Here is a 17,733-nt window from a genome sequence, read left to right on the forward strand (position 1 = left end):
GTCTGACACTCTCAGGCAGAACTTCACTGCTTACTGAATAATTAAGTAGAAACAAGTCCACCTTGTGAGTTTATGGTAGATAGCGTGCTCTATATACTGAAATAAGTGCCTACAGACAGCAATCCCAGCATCCATTCCTCAATCTCCACCTTGGAGCAATTGGTGACCACCACTTCCCACAAGACACCACACTCACCGAAAATAGTTGCCTCTCATTTTACTGATCGGCATAACTCAGAATCTGCACAGCCTTACAGTTAATTCTTCCAGTCCAGGATGCTCATTTCCAATAGGACAGTTATTTTCCATAAAAGCTCTTGTCTTTCTTTTATGAGAGATGAATTGATCTGGCAGGTCTGTTAACCTTTCTTAATGGATTTTGATTTATACTATGAAGAATGTACTGTAATGTGTGCAAATATTCCAAGTTGAAAATAGGGCTAAGACAGAGATTGCACCTTTGGTATCCCCTATAGAGATAAGAAGCTGGTAGGTGAATCATCCCACTAGAATCCACAAATACCACTACTGAGTGGACTAACCTTTACGGTTTGTTATTTACCTATCCTTTTTATAACAGGCACATCAGTTGATTAGTGGATACCAGATAAACCATCCATAGAGCAATTTCAGTAGTGCCAACTTTTTTCTGACGAGAAATCTAGCACCTGTGTTTTTTTCCCAACCTTCTTAACCAAAGACATTATGTTCAGCAATCATCTCGGATCATTCTGCATCTTTATATGGTCACATTGACATACCATTGCCTCAGAATCATTCAGATATAAAACATTTTATTCCTGTATAAAGTTTATGCATGTAACAATAGAAGCTGAAAGCAATGGTTTCCCTGGGGAAGCAAAACCTAAAACAAAATGCACCTGATGACAAGACCAAGGCTCGATTCACACCTATGCATGTTGCTTTTAAAGCGTTTCTGTAATGTTTTTTGCTGTGCTTTTCATGGTTTTTACTGCGATTTTACTGGGATATACGTTTTGTTTTGTTTTTTTGTTTTGTTTTGTTTTTTGGGAAAATGTTTTTAGGCAGACAAAATCGCAGTAAAAACGCAATACTTGCATTTTGGATGCATGTCCATTGAAGTCTTTTACATGAAAAATGCTGCATTTTGCAGGGAAAAAGTCCCCGACCCTTTCCAAAAATGCAGAGGCACAAAAATGCATTGATGATGTGAACATGTTACATAGGAACCCATGTTAAAAAAATGAAATGCATTTCTGCAAAAAACATGAAAAAATGCATTAATGTGAATAGAGAGTAAAATATTACCTTTTTTAATATTTATTTATTTTTATTATTATTTCTTTTTTAAACTGTTTTCATGTAGTATACTGGTTGGCTGTGCTTTACCAGTGATCTTGTGTGATGGTGTAGCATTCCTAAACACGTGGGCATAATATGTCTTTCTTTATTTCTAGGCAAAATTTTGTTTAAAAGGAGTCATATACGTGATGTGGCTGTGAAAAGACTAAAACCCATCGATGAGTATTGCAGGGTAAGGATATTTAAAGGAAGAGGTTTACATGGTTTAAATTGTCTGTCTCTCATTGGCCTTCTCCTCTTTTTTGCCTACTCCATTAGCTATGCCCCCACGTCCAAAATAATTTAATGCATGTTACAAACCACTAGTATAAGTATCTGAGTTTGTCTTGATGTCAGTCTCCTGTCATTTCTTGCACATTTGTTGTCACATTGGAAGAGGGAGGGACAGACTTAAGTGGGGTACACACTATAAGAAAACGATCGTCCGATTTTCATTGTTGTTTCACAGCAAATCAGAACCAATGAACGAAATTTTTTACGACAAAAGTTTATTGTTTCTGATCATGCGCAGCCTTTCTTTTCTGATTTTTCTTGTACAAAAAACAGTACACATTAAATGAAAATCGTTCATTTTTTTTTCTGTACGAGAAAAATTTTGGCGTTTGTCCCTTTGAGAATTTTCGTACGAAAATTCAGAATCAGCTGTCGAACACACACTATACGAAAATCGTACAAAAATTAAATGGATGAAAATGTTTGCCCGATTTTTTTATAGTGTGTATGGGCCGTTAGGATCAAATCAGTCTTTGTGGAATGTACATGTACTGGCAGGGAAAGGGATTACAGGAGAAGATGGCAGAACTGATTTATCTGTGTGGGGCAGTGACACCACTATATTCTTTAGCTTCCTGTAAAGAAATTAAAGTTCAGCTTTAAATTATAAAATCTCCATATTCCTTTTTCTGTCATTTGTCCACTAATGACTTTCTGTAATAACTATTATATCTTATTCCATGTCAATAACCTGCCATTCCAGTTTGCAGATGTTGGCGGTTAAGTGGTAGTGTGAAAAGGTAGTCGATATTGCTCAGGACAATTTTTTATTCTGCCGGATTGTCGTTGTTGACCAGTGGTTATGTGCCTTAAGCTGGCCATATATCGATAAAAATTCATCCGTTCAGCTGGGAATGGATGAATTTCGTTCAATGTATGGGCACTGAAGTTGTATAGAAGTGAATCTACCGATTGATTTTTGTACAACTGCACTGTCAGATTTTTATTGGCTGCAATGCTGATCAGTGTATTCTGGCAGAAGAGAAATCTCCCTGCTGCAAGAATATGATGACACAGTGGGAGGGTTTCCCCCATTCTCTTTAAATGTGTGGATAGGGGAATTGGGTTCGTTTTTATCTCATTCAACATACTGGTTGAACAAAAAAAAAAAAAAAAAAAAGAAATACTGATTCATCTATATGGGCTGTGTTACAGAACCTTAGAACAGATTTGCCAATCCAAACATGTTACTATATTAATTATACATCAAATCAGAACTAAACACACTGATTTAATGGTTTCTCAAAGCAGTTACATTAAAGGCATGCCTCTGCTGATTAATGTCACAGTTGCCGGTATGTTACCTCAGCTCTCAACTAAACTTTCAAGCCCTGAAATGGTTGGTGTAATAGCTGATGACATGTGAAGTAGTGTGGAAACTGCAGATCTAAATTGAGGCTTTAACGGGCCCCCTTTACAAGCTGTAAGGGATAGGTTTAGTTTTGCTTTAAATAAATTCAGTTTTCTCTTTCGTTCTTTGACGGACACAGCTCCTGATCTTCTTAACCATTGGGTTATACTGCCCCCTACAGGAGTTGGACACTAGGCATAAAAAAGTCTGTCTGCGCCTATGGGCAGTCCCAGGGGGTATACTCCCACTCTCTGCTATAGGTACTCAGTTTTTTCTGCCTAGTCAGAAGTAAGGACCTAGTTCTTTGCTGGATTCTCTGATCCTGGCAATTTTTTCTTTTTAGATAGAATTTTTTTCTCCTAGATTTTTTCCTGTGAGATCTACAATCAACTGCCGACTGGGGACAGGCTGGATAATCTAGATCCAGTGATCACCCCAGTCTGGCCAGCGAGGGCGCGCTATAGGTCACATACGACCGGGTCTCAGCACGAGTTGGAGCGTTCCTCCTGGCTGACAGCCCCCCCATTTCGATAGAGAGCAGGTTCTGTCTGGAGTGGTGCCCGCCTGATTCCTGGTATGGTAAGCAACTGTCCCCCCCTCTCCCCCTGCAGGGTTTTGGGGTGGACGTGGGCCCCTCCATGGGACTGTCGGACCCATGGGTTTCCCTTCTTCCCGTTAGGTACCCCCCTCATCTGTTTGGTGGTCCCTGTTGGCCATCTCGCCCCCCCATCCGCCCTCCCCCTTCACTGACGCTGGGGTTGTGGGGTGGCCTGGTTCACTGCGTAGGGTGTAGGCAGGGTGCTATGCTGGCGATGGGGGTGGAGGGGTGCGCCGCCTGCAAACGGGCGATCGGATTTAGGGGGGGCTGTACCTGGTGGGGGCTCCTGCTAGGGCCCCCCCTTCCTGCCTATGCCATTTTCTGAGGTCTAGGGATCCCTCCTGGGAGCCTTGTGGTGCCATGTGGGGCTGCCATTTTTTTGTAGCCTGTGTGCTTAATGCACAACGGCCATGTTTGTGTGTCTGGCGGGCATTTTTCGGTGGTTTGCCATTGAAAATAGAGATGGCCATTACAGTGGAGCCCTGTGGGCAGCGATTTCGGAGGTGGGAGCCCCTCCCCACCCCCTTGTGCTGACTCCTGGATCTTTTCATTTCCTGATCGCTGTTCGTTCAGTGCAGATTCTCCTGGTAGCTGTGGTGCCTGGTTTCTGCAGGGTGGTGAGTCTGGTGGGGTCCTCTCCCGCTCTACTGAGGATCAATTGGTGCTCTGTGGCTGGATTCGGCTCAAAAGAAGTTCGTCCCTCAGGGTCCACTGTCAAGGGGTCAGAGCCCTTCGGGGCCTCCTCTCAACGATCTAAGCAAACTTGGTCTGGCAAGTCAAGAGCAGGCTTCTCCAGACCCGTGGACATGGCCCCTTCAGCAAGAAGGTGCGCTCTCACCAGTATCTGGGGTGGGGGGATGTCTTCGCTGGTTCCCGGACCCGTCGACTCCCCTGGTACAAGTCAGGTGGGTCCACGAGGTAATTTGGTCTGGCTACAAGATCGAGTTTCGTTCTTACCCTTCGGGTAATGTTCTTCCTTCCAACGTGTGACTGTCCCCGGTCCGCATACGGACTCTTTTTGGGGCAGTGCAGTCCTTTTACTTTATAGGGTGATGGTCCCGGTTCCGACCAAATGTTTTCAGGAGTTTTTTCTCAAACCTGATTACAGTCCCCAGGAAGGAAGGCAAGGTGCGTCCAATTCTGGACCTCAAGGCGCTGAACTGCTTTGTGCGGGTGCAGAATGGAGTCCGTTTGCACAGTGGTGGCTTCCCTGCATCAGGGGGATTTTTCTTGCCTCCATTATCATCAAGGACGCTTACCTGTGTCGCCTTCAGCGTTTCCTCTGCTTTACTGTGGGAGAGGAGCATTATCAGTTTGTGGCATTACCCTTTGGTCTTGCTTCTGCTGCTCGGGTCTTCACAAAAGTGTTGGCCCCAGTGCTAGCATTTGTTACGCCAATGACGGATCGCAGTACTGGGCTACTTGGATCAGCTCCTTCTGCAAGCGGAGCCTCCTACTGCTCTAGTGGAAAACCTGGAAATCACCATATGAGCTTGAGGGTGTTTGGCTGGATTCTGAATTTTCAGAAGGCTGCTCTGATTCTGTCCACAAAGCTGGACTATCTACGTCTGACTCTGGACTCGGCCTTAGCCAGAGTGCTCCTTCCTCTGGACTTGCATGCAGGTGCTGGTCCTGATGGTGTCTACCTTCAAGGCGGTTCTGTTTGCACAGTTCCATACGAGGTCTCTGCAAGGGAGATTCTGGCCAAATGGGACAAGAATCTGCAGTCTCTGGACAATCAGATCCGGCTGAGTCTGGGAACTAAAGAGTCCCTGATATGGTGGCTTCGTTCTTCGGCGCTTTGGCTGGGCAAATCCTTCCTCCCCTTGTATTGGATAGTGGTCACCATGGATGCCAGCCTGTCCGGCTGGGGAGGCGTCCTCAGCAAAATTTCTGCTTAGGTGGTCTGGACACTGGAAGAGTCCAGACTACCGATCAATGTCTTGGTACTCCTAGCAATCAGACTGTGCCTGGAACATTGGATGGGTCATCTTTAGAGATGTCCAGTGCGCATTCAATAGGACAATGCCAAGGCCGTGGCTTGTGTCAATCACCAAGGGGGTACAAGAAGTGTCCTGGAGTGCTCTGGAGTTAGCCGGCATTCTAAGGTGGGCAGAACGGTCTGTTCCAGCCCTCTCCGCCATACACATTCCAGGGGTGGATTCCAGGCGGATTACCTCAGTCGGCAGGCGTTTAAACCAGGTGGAGTGGTCCCTTCATCCGGAGGGGTTTCATTAGTTGTGTCTTCGGTTGGGCATCCCAACGGTGGATCTGTTGGCTTTCCGGCTTAACAGAAAGGTGCAGGAGTTTGTGGCTCGGTCACGGGATCCTTTGGCGGACGCCACAGATGCGCTGGTGGGCCCGTGTGGTCAGTATCATCTGATTTCCATTTTCCCTCCTTTCATGCTTCTGCCAAGACTTCTGCGCAGGATTGAGGCAGAAGGGATTCCAGTCATCTTATTGACTCCGGGCTGGCTTCGCCAGGCTTGGTATGCCCACCTGGTGCGGCTGGTTGCCGACATTCCTTGGAAGCTTCCGCTCAAGGAGGATCCGCTGTCCCAAGGACCAATCTTCTATTCTGCTTTACAGTCACTGGCTTTGACGGCTTTGCTGTTGAATTCAAGGTGCTGATGGATAGAGGTTTGTCTGAGTCAGTGATTTCAACGCTGTTAAAAGCTAGGAAATCTACTTGTAGGAAGACTTACCATCGTACGTGAAAGACATACATTGTGTGGTGTGCATCTCCTGGGGTTCATCCTCGCTCTTTCGGTGGCTTGGATCTTGACCTTCCTTCAATGGGGATGTTGAGCAGAAACTGGCCTTGAGTACTATCAAGGGTCAGGTGTTGCCCCTGACGACGTCAAGCCTATGACGAAACGCATTGGGTGGAGTCAGACATGACGTGACCACGCCCCCGAAGCCGGCCCACGATATTCGTTTCATGTGAGGACGCTGTTTTCCTCTCCAACGCCATCTTAATGGTTTTATACGCCTGTTTTTCATCTTTCACATGTGAGTGCAATTTTTGGATTAATAAATAGTTTGTTTTAACTGTATTACGCTATGTCCGCACATCTTTTTTATTTCTTATGTGGATTCGAATGTACATCTTTTGCCATACATGCCTGAAGCCCTATTTGGATTAATACATGCTGGGTGAGGTCTATCCCTTAATTGGGTGGCCATGTATATCTGGTAAGAGGCTTGTATAATTGCCCCTACTTTTGGTGTTACCACACGGGTGTGCGGCTTCCTATGCCAGTTGTTTGCATGGAGTATTGATCTATATCTGGGATCTGCGGTTCTTTCTTTGCATGGCAACTATTGTGAGACACCTATAGCAGTGGGACTCCGTGTGAGTGTAATTCCCTCATTTCCTTTCCATTTGTGACGCCTACAGTATTACACTATATTTTTTTCTTCTTTATCCAATTTATATGGCTCCTTGAACATCTATCTTTTTGAGACCTCCTTTTCCATGTTAAGGAGATATTCAGCGAGTGGATTTACCTCATATTGCATCAAAAGCGATTTCTGGTCTGTCCATTAAATTGGTAGACCAATTCCATCTGGTAAGCAGCTCATTCATTAGCAAGAGCTTATATGGATTTTCTACTGAAGAGATCACATATTGTTTGAAGCACTTTGGGACTTGTAATCACTTAGCGACTATTTAATTGCATGGACTAAAATACCATTTTATGTAGACAATTTACAACTATTATTGTTTATTTTGTTTTTTTTTGGGATATAACCACTTCATACCATTGGATACATTTTAGCGATTCCAAAGGAAAACATTTTTTTGTGGTAAAGACACAGAATATCACTATTTATTTTATTTATTCCATACTGTTTCATGATACAACATATGGTTTCTCTTGTTTTTGCAATTTTTATATCACTATTTCACATTTTTGGATTTTTCTACATTCAGCGACTTTAATCGCAGTGACACTCATTTTGTTTATAATGTTTTCTTTTGATTTTTTCCTTTACACATTTTTCTAATGAATGTATTCTTTGGTGAATAGTCACCTCACACAATTAGGTTCATTCTAGCGAATCAAATCGCAGTGAATCTTTTCCTTTGCAATTACACCGTTTAATGTATAACAATAAGAATTATACACATTTTTTGGGTTAGCGCTACACATTTTTTATTATTATTTTTTCTGTGGGATTCTCTATAGGTCCGTACAGCTGCTTTCCCCCTATATTATATAGGTTTTCTAATACACGTTATTATTTTTTGCTTCCAGGTATTGACCTTAGCAGTCTTCTTTGAATGGCCCTTAGCCACATATTCCTTGGTGCATCCTTTTTTTCAGGGAGTTAGGCACTTGAACCCTCCAGTGCGGTCTCTGTTGCCACCTTGGGACCTCAATTTTGTTCTCTCAATCCTCCAGAAGCCTCCTTTTAAAAATCTTCAGGAGATTCTCCTGCTTATGCTGTCCCAGAAGGTGGCCTTTTTGGTGTCTTTCACCTCTGCGTGCAGGGTGTCGGATTTGGAGGCGTTACCCTATCGTTCACCTTACTTGGTGGTTCACAGTGATAAGGTGGTTCTTCGCCGCTGTCTGTCGTTTTTTCCTCAGGTCGTCTCTGATTTTCATTTGAATGAAGACATTGTGTTGCCTTCCCTGTGTCCCAGGCCAAAACATCTGAAGGAAATTGCTTTGCATGCCTTGGATGTGGTCCGGGTGTAAATGGCAGCTACGGAGTCTTTTAGGAAATCAGACTCATTATTTGTGCTTACGGATGGGCCTCGGAAAGGGTTGCCCTCTTCCTCTGCAAACAGTTCCAAATGGATCAGACAGATGGTGATTTAGGCCTATTCCATCAAGGGTCAGGTTCCTCCTTTTCCTGTCAAGGTGCATTCTACTCGGGCGCTTAGTGCCCTTTGCCTGCAAGGTTCTGCAGGCTGCTGTTTGGAGGACTTGGTCCTCTTTGAGGGTGTATTGTTTTTTTCAGGTGAGCTCCAGTTTTGGTTGAGCTCCTGTTTTACCTGGTTGGCTATAGTTAGCCTTGGGAATATATTTTTCACTGTTCCCACCCCTCATTTTTAATACTGCTTTGAGACGTCCCAATGGTTAAGAAGATCAAGAGCTGTGTTTGTCAATGAATGAAAGAGAAAATGGGATTTTTGATGTTCATTGACGGACACAGCACCCACCCCTCTGTGGAGTTGTAATTCTTCTGACACTGCTTGTAATAAAACAGAGTACCTATAGCAGAGAGAGGGAGTATACCCCCTGGTACTGCCCATAGGCATAGCCAGACTTTTTTTCTGCTAAGTGTCCTACTTCTGTAGGGGGCAGTATAACCCAATGATTAAGAAGATCAGGAGCTGTGTCCCTCATTGAACATCAGAGAAATGGATTTTACGGTAAGTCATAAATTCAAATTTTTTTTAAACGTTATTTTGTATCTTTTTATGTCAGTTGAGATTTCTAATCAATTATGTTATCAAAATCCTGGCCCGGTGATAGTTTATGAAAACCAGCACAAAGGCTCCATTTACATCTTGGCGTCCCGGATCGGGGACTTCTTTTGGGCGACCGGCATCCCGCGATTCTGTTTGCGCCACGTGTGGGGTGCCATTAGAAGTGACGAGGATTGCATAGGCGTCCGACGATTTGCCGTGATTCAGGATCTCTGCGATTCAACCTGCGATCTGAGACGCCAAGATGTGAACGGAGCCAAACATGGAAAGATTACATCCAATCTAAAAAAGTTGTTTTTTTATTCTGTAAAAAACTTAAACAAGAAACAGAAATGATATTATGTTAAAACCTTCCAATTGTGTTTCAGTTTCTATAAATATTTAACAATTAGGTTGTATAGTTTACACATAGCACAACACAATATGCTTTTTTTTTTGCAGGCCTTGGTGAAATTACCAGCTCACATATCCCAATGTGAAGAGGTCTTGAGGTTTTTTGAAGCCCGGCCGGAGGATCTGGATCCACCAAAAGAGTAAGTAGATAGTCTCCACTTAAAACTGAATTCCAGGTATATTTTTAAAGAATAATTCCAGGTATGGATTTTTCTACATAGTTACATTGGTAAAGGATTGAACAATACTCCCAACAATATACCATACCTGTGGGATCATTGTGGAGGAGAAGAATCACTGTGGTAGCTGTCGCTGTTACAGTAATCCTCGCTGTCTTCTGGGTCCTGTGCAGCCAGGGCCTAAGAAACAGTGAGGATCACTGTAGAAGAGGTGGTCACGTCTGTGATTGTCCACTTCCAAAGGCATTAGCCACGTATGCAGTATGCATTCTTACATTGTTCAGCTCTGGACCAATGTAACTATGCAGAAAAAAACCATACCTGGAATTCAGCGTTACTTTTTATTTATTCCTTTCTAACCTTGCTAGATTCACAAAGGTTTATGATTTTTGAAGTGTGCTTTAGTCAAATATATTGTCTTCGTTCTTGAAAGGCCCTTGTTGTATTGCCAAAATTGTGAGAGAACAAAGATGTCATGTAATTTATCATGTTATAGCTATACAGTAATTTGTGCTCTAGATGATTGGTAACCATGTGCAGCTTGTATTATAGTTTATTATACAGTGAGGTATTCAGTATATCATGTTACTGATAATGCTGCTATTTGCACACAGTGACTCAGTCCTCGTCTGCTACAGTAATAGGGCTAGTTGATTTGTCTCTGAATTATTTCTTAGATGTCTGAAATCTGGGTTTATTTGAAAGCTTTGAGCGATTTCCTTTTGACGTACTTCAGTGGTTTCTCATTACCAGATGGCCAAGTGAATAAATTGCTAGATTCAATATTCTCTTGAAGTTATTTTTTTGGCAGTGTAAGAGTTAAACTCTTAGAATGTTGAGAAATACTGATGAAAAATCAACATTCTGTCTGAGTTCTCTTGTAATTCTTCATTTTCAGTGGTGGTCCAACAGTGAATATCTGTTTCTGCAAGGTGTAGATACGTTTTGGCATGATGTAGGTTTCATTCTAGATACTTGGTACATGGCTGTTAAGTACAGGCCTTGAGTTCTAGTCTGATTGAATATCCTAATCTCCTTTAGCTAGTGGACTGCTAAAGAGATACCCCTGCTTGTGCACTCCCAACCGGGGCTGTGTGTGTGTACAGGCAAGCCAGGGTCCTCTTTCCTCCTTGCAGACAGCTGCAGGAGCCAATTGCTACCCGACCCTCACCAAATTTAGAAAGTTCAGTTAACAATGCTGATTGTGGAGGACTTAGTGGCAGTCACAAGGGACAGTAGCAAGTGTTTGGGAAAGGTGGGGGGGGGGGGGGTTGTGTAAACCTAATAGAGTTTTTTACCTTAATGCTGTAAATGCATTAGGGCAAAAAATTGTTAGACTTTAGTACTACTTTACAGTAAAAAATTGCATTTTAAATGGTCAGCAGATTCAGAGGTAGAGGCAGCTGAAGTGGTATGCAATTCTCAACTGGTAAGTGGAATTCGGTCATACAAACCCCCCCCCCCCCCCCCCCCCAGCCTTACTATTAGTCAAGGAGGCCTCCCATTACAGAACTAGAGAGCACACTGGCAAACATGACTTTAACATGGACAATATGCTGCCTCTGTATCTCTGGAGAATCTACTTATCATATTGACATGTAGCTTTTACTAAAGGTAGCCTATGCATATGCTCTGTATTTTTCACCATTTTCCCAGGTTTGTGCCTAAAGTGACCCTGTCGTCAAAGTCAATTTTCTCCAAAACAATTAAACCAATAAAAAAGAATGTACAGTTGTGCTCATAAGTTTACATACCCTGGCAGAATTTATGATTTCTTGGACATTTTTCAGAGAATATGAATAATAACACAAAAGCTTTTCTTTTACTCATGGTTAGGGTTTGGCTGAAGCCATTTATTATCAATCAACTGTGTTTACTCTTTTTAAATCATAATGACAACGGAAACTACCCAAATGACCCTGATCAAAAGTTTACATACCCAGTTGTTAATACCCCTTTAACATCAATGACAGCTTGAAGTCTTTTGTGGTATTTGTGGATGAGGCTCTTTATCTTCTGAGATGGTAAAGCTGCCCATTCTTCCTGGCAAAAAGCCTCCAGTTCCTGTAAATTCTTGGACTGTCTTGCATGAACTGCACGTTTGAAATCTCCCCAGAGTGGCTCAATGATATTGAGGTCAGGAGACTGAGATGGTCACTCCAGAACCTTCACTTTATTCTGCTGTAGCCAATGACAGGTCGACTTGGCCTTGCGTTTAGGATTATTGTCATGTTGGAATGTCCAAGTATGTCCCATGCGCAGCTTCCGGGCTGATGAATGCAAATTTTCCTCCAGTATTTTTTGATAACATACTGCATTCATCTTGCCACCAATTCTGACCAAATTTCCTGTGCCTTTGTAGCTCACACATTCCCAAAACATCAGTGGTCCACCTCCGTGTTTCACAGTAGGAATGGTGTACCATAAGCCTTGTTGACTCCTCTCCAAATGTAGCGTTTATGGTTGTGGCCAAAAAGCTCAATTTTGGTCTCATCTCTCCAAATGACTTTGTGCCAGAAGGTTTGAGGCTTGTCTCTGTGCTGTTTGGTGTATTGTAAGCGGGATACTTTGTGGCATTTGCATAGTAATGGCTTTCTTTTGGCGACTCGACCATGCAGCCCATCTTTCTTCAAGTGCCTCCTTATTGTGCATCTTGAAACAGCCACACCATGTGTTTTCAGAGAGTCCTGTATTTCACCTGAAGTGATTTGTGGGTTTTTCTTTGCATCCTGAACAATTTTCCTAGCAGTGGTGGCTGAACATTTAGTTGGTCTACCGGACCGTGGTTTGGTTTAAACAGAACCCCTCATTTTCCACTCTTCATTATAGTTTGAACACTGCTGATTAGCATTCTCAATTCCTTGGATATCTTTTTATATACCTTTTCTATTTTATACAGTTCAACTACCTTTTCCCACAGATCCTTTGACAATTCCTTTGCTTTCCCCATGCCTCAGAATCCAGAAACGTCAGTGCAGCACTGGATGAAAGATGCAAGGGTCTGTCAGGAGTCCAGAAACTCATTGACCTTTTTTATACACACACACTAATTACAAGCAAACAGATCACAGGTGAGGATGGTTACCTTTAATAGCCATTCAAACCCCTTTGTGTCACCTTGTGTGCATGTTATCAGGCCAAAATCACCCGGGTATGTAAACTTTTGATCAGGGTCATTTGGGTTATTTCTGTTGTCTTTATGATTTAAAAAGAGTAAACACAGTTGATTGATAATAAATGGCTTCAGCCAAACACTAACCATGAGTGAAAGAGAAGTTTTTGTGTTATCATTCATATTCTCGAAAAAATGGCCAAGAAATCATAAATCATTCTCCCAGGGTATGTAAACTTATGAGCACAACTGTCTATACTGTATGTATCTCTCCTGGTGCCTGTGCAAGAGAGAATCTTTAAAAGATGTATGGCAGTTAGTTTTTCATTTTCAAGATTATATTTGTGTAACGGTCAGACATTAAAGGCAGTAGAATATCTAATCTGGATCTGCTTGAGTTTTTTTTCCATTCTACTAATGAAGTTAGTTCACTCTGCCCTCTGGGTAGTTGTACTGTAATCATTTGGCTGTTTTAGCAGTAACGTCTCTGAAATCTATTACCCAGGCAAATTTCTTTTAGGCTTCATGCACACTAGTGTTTTTTTAAGCTCCTAGAAGCTGTTGTTAGCATTTTTTCTGCTCCTAGAAGCTAAATAGTGTTATTCAATGTGCTACAGTTTCCATTGAGCATTTTTCCAATAGAAATGCTCCTAAACGCTACTAATAGCTTTTTTTTTTTTTTTTAAAGGAACTGCAAAATTGCTAATAAAATGCTAACGCTCCTTAATGCTTCTAAAACGCTACTACAAAAAGCTATTACTGTTTAGCTTAAAAAAACACTAGTGTGCACGGAGCCTCAGTGTTGCTCAAGATGAATGTGCAGGGTAATTTGTGTAGTACACAATATTATGCTTTTTCTTAAATGTTAAGTGTGTAAACGGACGTTTAGGAGCAGTTGGGCGTTTTTTTCAGCAGCCCCTGAACTCTCCTCTATGATCTTATCTGTCCATCCATGTACACTGAGTCGTTTATAGTCGTTTAGAGGCAGTTGAGTTTAGTGGCATTTTTTTTAAAGCAATAAAATGCATTCAGATGGAAGTTTATTGGCATTTAAAACGCCAAATGCTTATAACAGCGTGCAAACGCGTCTAAACCTGGTAACTCTCATTTCTAAGAGTTTTGTTTATAGGTGTTTTCAATGGGGATACATTTCAGACCATTTTACAATATAAAAACGCTTCTAAATGCAAACGCAGCTAAACGCACATAAACGCGGCTTTTAAACATTGCAAAACTGATGTTTTTAACCGTCGGTTACTAGCTGTCAAGTTCCAGTGTTCAGGAGAGGTTTTCAAACGTCCCGTGAAGCCCAAGAAGTCCAGAGACATTAGCAGTTTAGGCCTCATGTACACTGCAGCTGCTAAACGCATGTTTAGGAGCAGTTGGGTGTTTTTTTCAGCAGCCCCTGAACTCTCCTCTATGTTATCTTATCTGCCCATGTACACTGAGACGTTTATAGTCGTTTAGAGGCAGTATAGTTTAGTGGCATTTTTTTTAAAGCAAAAAAATGCGTTCAGATGGAAGTTTATTGGCATTTCCAACTCCAAATGCTTGTAAACATGGTAACCCGTGTTTATGCACGTTTGCGTTATATAATCATTTTTAAAGAGGAAAACATGTCGACATTCGGGAGGGTCTCTTGAGGTCATCTTTAAAAACGCTTCTAACCTCAAATGCTCATAACTGCTGCTAAACTCCCATAAACTCGGTATGCAAACGCTGTAAAACTGATATTTTTCTCTGCCGTTTTCCAGCTCTAAGTTTCCAGCATTCAGAAGAAGTTTTCAGCTGCGCTGTGTACATGAGCCCCCCCTAAATATAAAAGCTGGAGACGCCACTGCATGAGAGGTCACATTAAAATGCTGCCTGTGTATATAATAAGATATAATAAGATTGTCAACTGAGATCATAAATGTCCTTCTAGTAGTTTTAAAAGAGAAGTATGAAGTATGGATTTTTTTTTAGATTCTTACTTACCTAGGTGGATGCTGCATCTGTCCCCTGCCAGCTCTGACACTGAGAACCGAGCAATCTAATACTGCAGATCGCTGGGTTCACACAACTACCTGAGCAGAGAACTGCTGACTGTCAGTCAGCAGCTCTCTGCTCTGTCCCCTCCTCGGTCACTTGAGCTCTGGGCTGTGGAGGGGGCATGAACGGCCACCTCAGGCTCTCAGCGGCCCTGTCCAGGCATGTGGGCGGATCCCAACTCCAGGGTCGCGATCTTGCCCGAGTCTGTGACATCAGCAGACAGTGGACTTCAGCCTGCTATGTGCTGAAAACAGGTACTGCACTCCTGTGATCCATAGGAGAAGTACAGCCCAAAAAGCTTTGGCTGTACTTACCTTTTAGGTGCTCGTAGACATTGTTTTGGATTTTTCTTTTTTTTTAGAGGAAAATGGCTGATAGAATGAATGTCTCCATGTGTTTTGGTACCTTCAGATATCGTATGCAAGGACCCCTTGCTGATAGATTTTGTATCTTTGGAGGTCAGTGGGAATAAAATGATTACATAGCATCTGTGGTCAGTTGGAGGAGGAATAGTGCCCCATCATTGATATTAGTGGGAGGAATGGTGCCCCAAGGGCTGGATAAAGGCAAGTAAAAGGCCTGGCTGTCAAGGTCTTAACTTGCCTTCCTCTTGGCAGCCATCTTAGACATTTGCAGACTGCTCTCTCTTATAAACTCTGTTTGCATCATCACTTGCCTGCTGCCTGGGTGTCGCTCAGGGATGATGTTGCACATCTGACTATATATATCACCTGATAGCTTGCAGTCCTTGCCCTTGTGTTTGTGCTCCAAGGTGCTTCACTGCTAGCAGTCTTCTGTTCTCTGTGTTCCTCTGTGCATTACCTGGCTTGGCTGATGACTTTCCTGTCTCTCGACCCCGCATTGGCAAACGAACCCGCATTGGCAGACAATCCGGCATCGGCAGACTACGCGCTACTGGTCTCGACTCCGGCTTGGATAACTACCAGCTTCTGGACTTGACCCCAGCTGTTCCTGATTTCGCTCCTCACTCTTGCTGTGCGTTTATTGCTGTTGCTCTAATAAACTGCTTAATTTTACTTGCATCTTCTGGTTTCCTGGCACCCAGACACTGGGTTTGGAGACCACTGCTGTAGATTAACAATGTCTCCCTGACAGTAGTGGGAATTTTGATATCTGCCTCTACCTGATCTTCTAGACCAGTGGTCACCAAACTGTGGCTATTTGGCCAGATGTTGCTCTTTGCTTGCCTTTATCAAGCCCTTGAGGCATTATTACTGACACCAACAATGGGGCAAAAATCCTGCCGCTGACACCAACAATGGGGCACTATTCCTTCCACTGACACCAATGATGAGGCATAATTCCTTTCATTGACAACAAAAATGGGACACCAACTATTTCTCCCCACTAATACCAAAGATCGGGTATTGTTGATTCCCACTGGGCACAGTCCGACCCCCCTGAAGTCTGAAGGACAGTAAACTAGCCATTTCTTTGGAAAGTTTGCAGATCCCTGTTCTAAACTGGCCAGGCCCATTGTAATCATATTTCCGACTCAGCCCATGTGTGTACATGGATGTATGCATAGTGAAACTTTTCAATCCCTTTTCTCCAGAAAATAGTGAATTATCAGTATCTGTTAAAGTATAGATTTTGTGTGTTGGAAACTTTCTTTGCAATAATGAGCATGTCTGATGTTTTGAAACGTTTGCTATCACTCGTCTAACTAACCTTACATGGCCCTTATTTCAAAAGCAGTGATTGAATATGTAGAATTGTTTACAACAATAGTGTGTTGTTCGCTTACTCTTAAAGGAGTGTTTAGCTATGGTGAAAGAATATTATAAGCAATAAAAATTAAACTCTTTTGGAATTATTACCTATACTACATTAGGCTGCATTTAAGTACAGGGAGTGCAGAATTATTAGGCAAATGAGTATTTTTGAGGATTCATTTTATTATTGAACAACAACCATGTTCTCAATGAACCCAAAAAACTCATTAATATCAAAGCTGACTATTTTTGGAAGTAGTTTTTAGTTTGTTTTTAGTTTTAGCTATTTTAGGAGGATATCTGTGTGTGCAGGTGACTATTACTGTGCATATTTATTAGGCAACTTAACAAAAATCAAATATACAGTATACCCATTTAAATTATTTATTTTTACCAGTGAAACCAATATAACATCTCAACATTCACAAATATACATTTCTGACATTCAAAAACAAAACAAAAACAAATCAGTGACCAATATAGCCACCTTTCTTTGCAAGGACACTCAAAAGCCTGCCATCCATGGATTCTGTCAGTGTTTTGATCTGTTCACCATCAACATTGCGTGCAGCAGCAACCACAGCCTCCCAGACACTGTTCAGAGAGGTGTACTGTTTTCCCTCCTTGTAAATCTCACATTTGATGATGGACCACAGGTTCTCAATGGGGTTCAGATCAGGTGAACAAGGAGGCCATGTCATTAGCTTTTCTTCTTTTATACTCTTTCTTGCCAGCCACGCTGTGGAGTACTTGGACGCGTGTGATGGAGCATTGTCCTGCATGAAAATCATGTTTTTCTTGAAGGATGCAGACTTCTTCCTGTACCACTGCTTGAAGAAGGTGTCTTCCAGAAACTGGCAGTAGGACTGGGAGTTGAGCTTGACTCCATCCTCAACCCGAAAAGGCCCCACAAGCTCATCTTTGATGATACCAGCCCAAACCAGTACTCCACCTCCACCTTGCTGGCGTCTGAGTCGGACTGGAGCTCTCTGCCCTTTACCAATCCAGCCACGGGCCCATCCATCTGGCCCATCAAGACTCACTCTCATTTCATCAGTCCATAAAACCTTTGAAAAATCAGTCTTGAGATATTTCTTGGCCCAGTCTTGACGTTTCAGCTTGTGTGTCTTGTTCAGTGGTGGTCGTCTTTCAGCCTTTCTTACCTTGGCCATGTCTCTGAGTATTGCACACCTTGTGCTTTTGGGCACTCCAGTGATGTTGCAGCTCTGAAATATGGCCAAACCGGTGGCAAGTGGCATCTTGGCAGCTGCAC

General features: G+C 42.6%; 1 protein-coding gene across 1 annotated transcript in view; it reads left to right on the forward strand.

The window, feature by feature from the left end:
* The window catches only part of LOC309563518 (SH3 and PX domain-containing protein 2A-like), a 202,514-nt gene that overhangs the window by 178,233 nt on the left and 6,548 nt on the right, over positions 1 to 17,733 (forward strand). The window contains exons 4-5 of the mRNA XM_082267970.1: positions 1,440 to 1,516; positions 9,451 to 9,542. Coding sequence (XP_082124096.1) covers positions 1,440 to 1,516; positions 9,451 to 9,542 — 169 coding nt within the window. The remainder of the gene's footprint in view (positions 1 to 1,439; positions 1,517 to 9,450; positions 9,543 to 17,733) is intronic.

Source organism: Pelophylax lessonae, assembly GCF_965119305.1.
Source record: "Pelophylax lessonae genome assembly, chromosome: 9".
Lineage (NCBI taxonomy): Eukaryota > Metazoa > Chordata > Amphibia > Anura > Ranidae > Pelophylax > Pelophylax lessonae.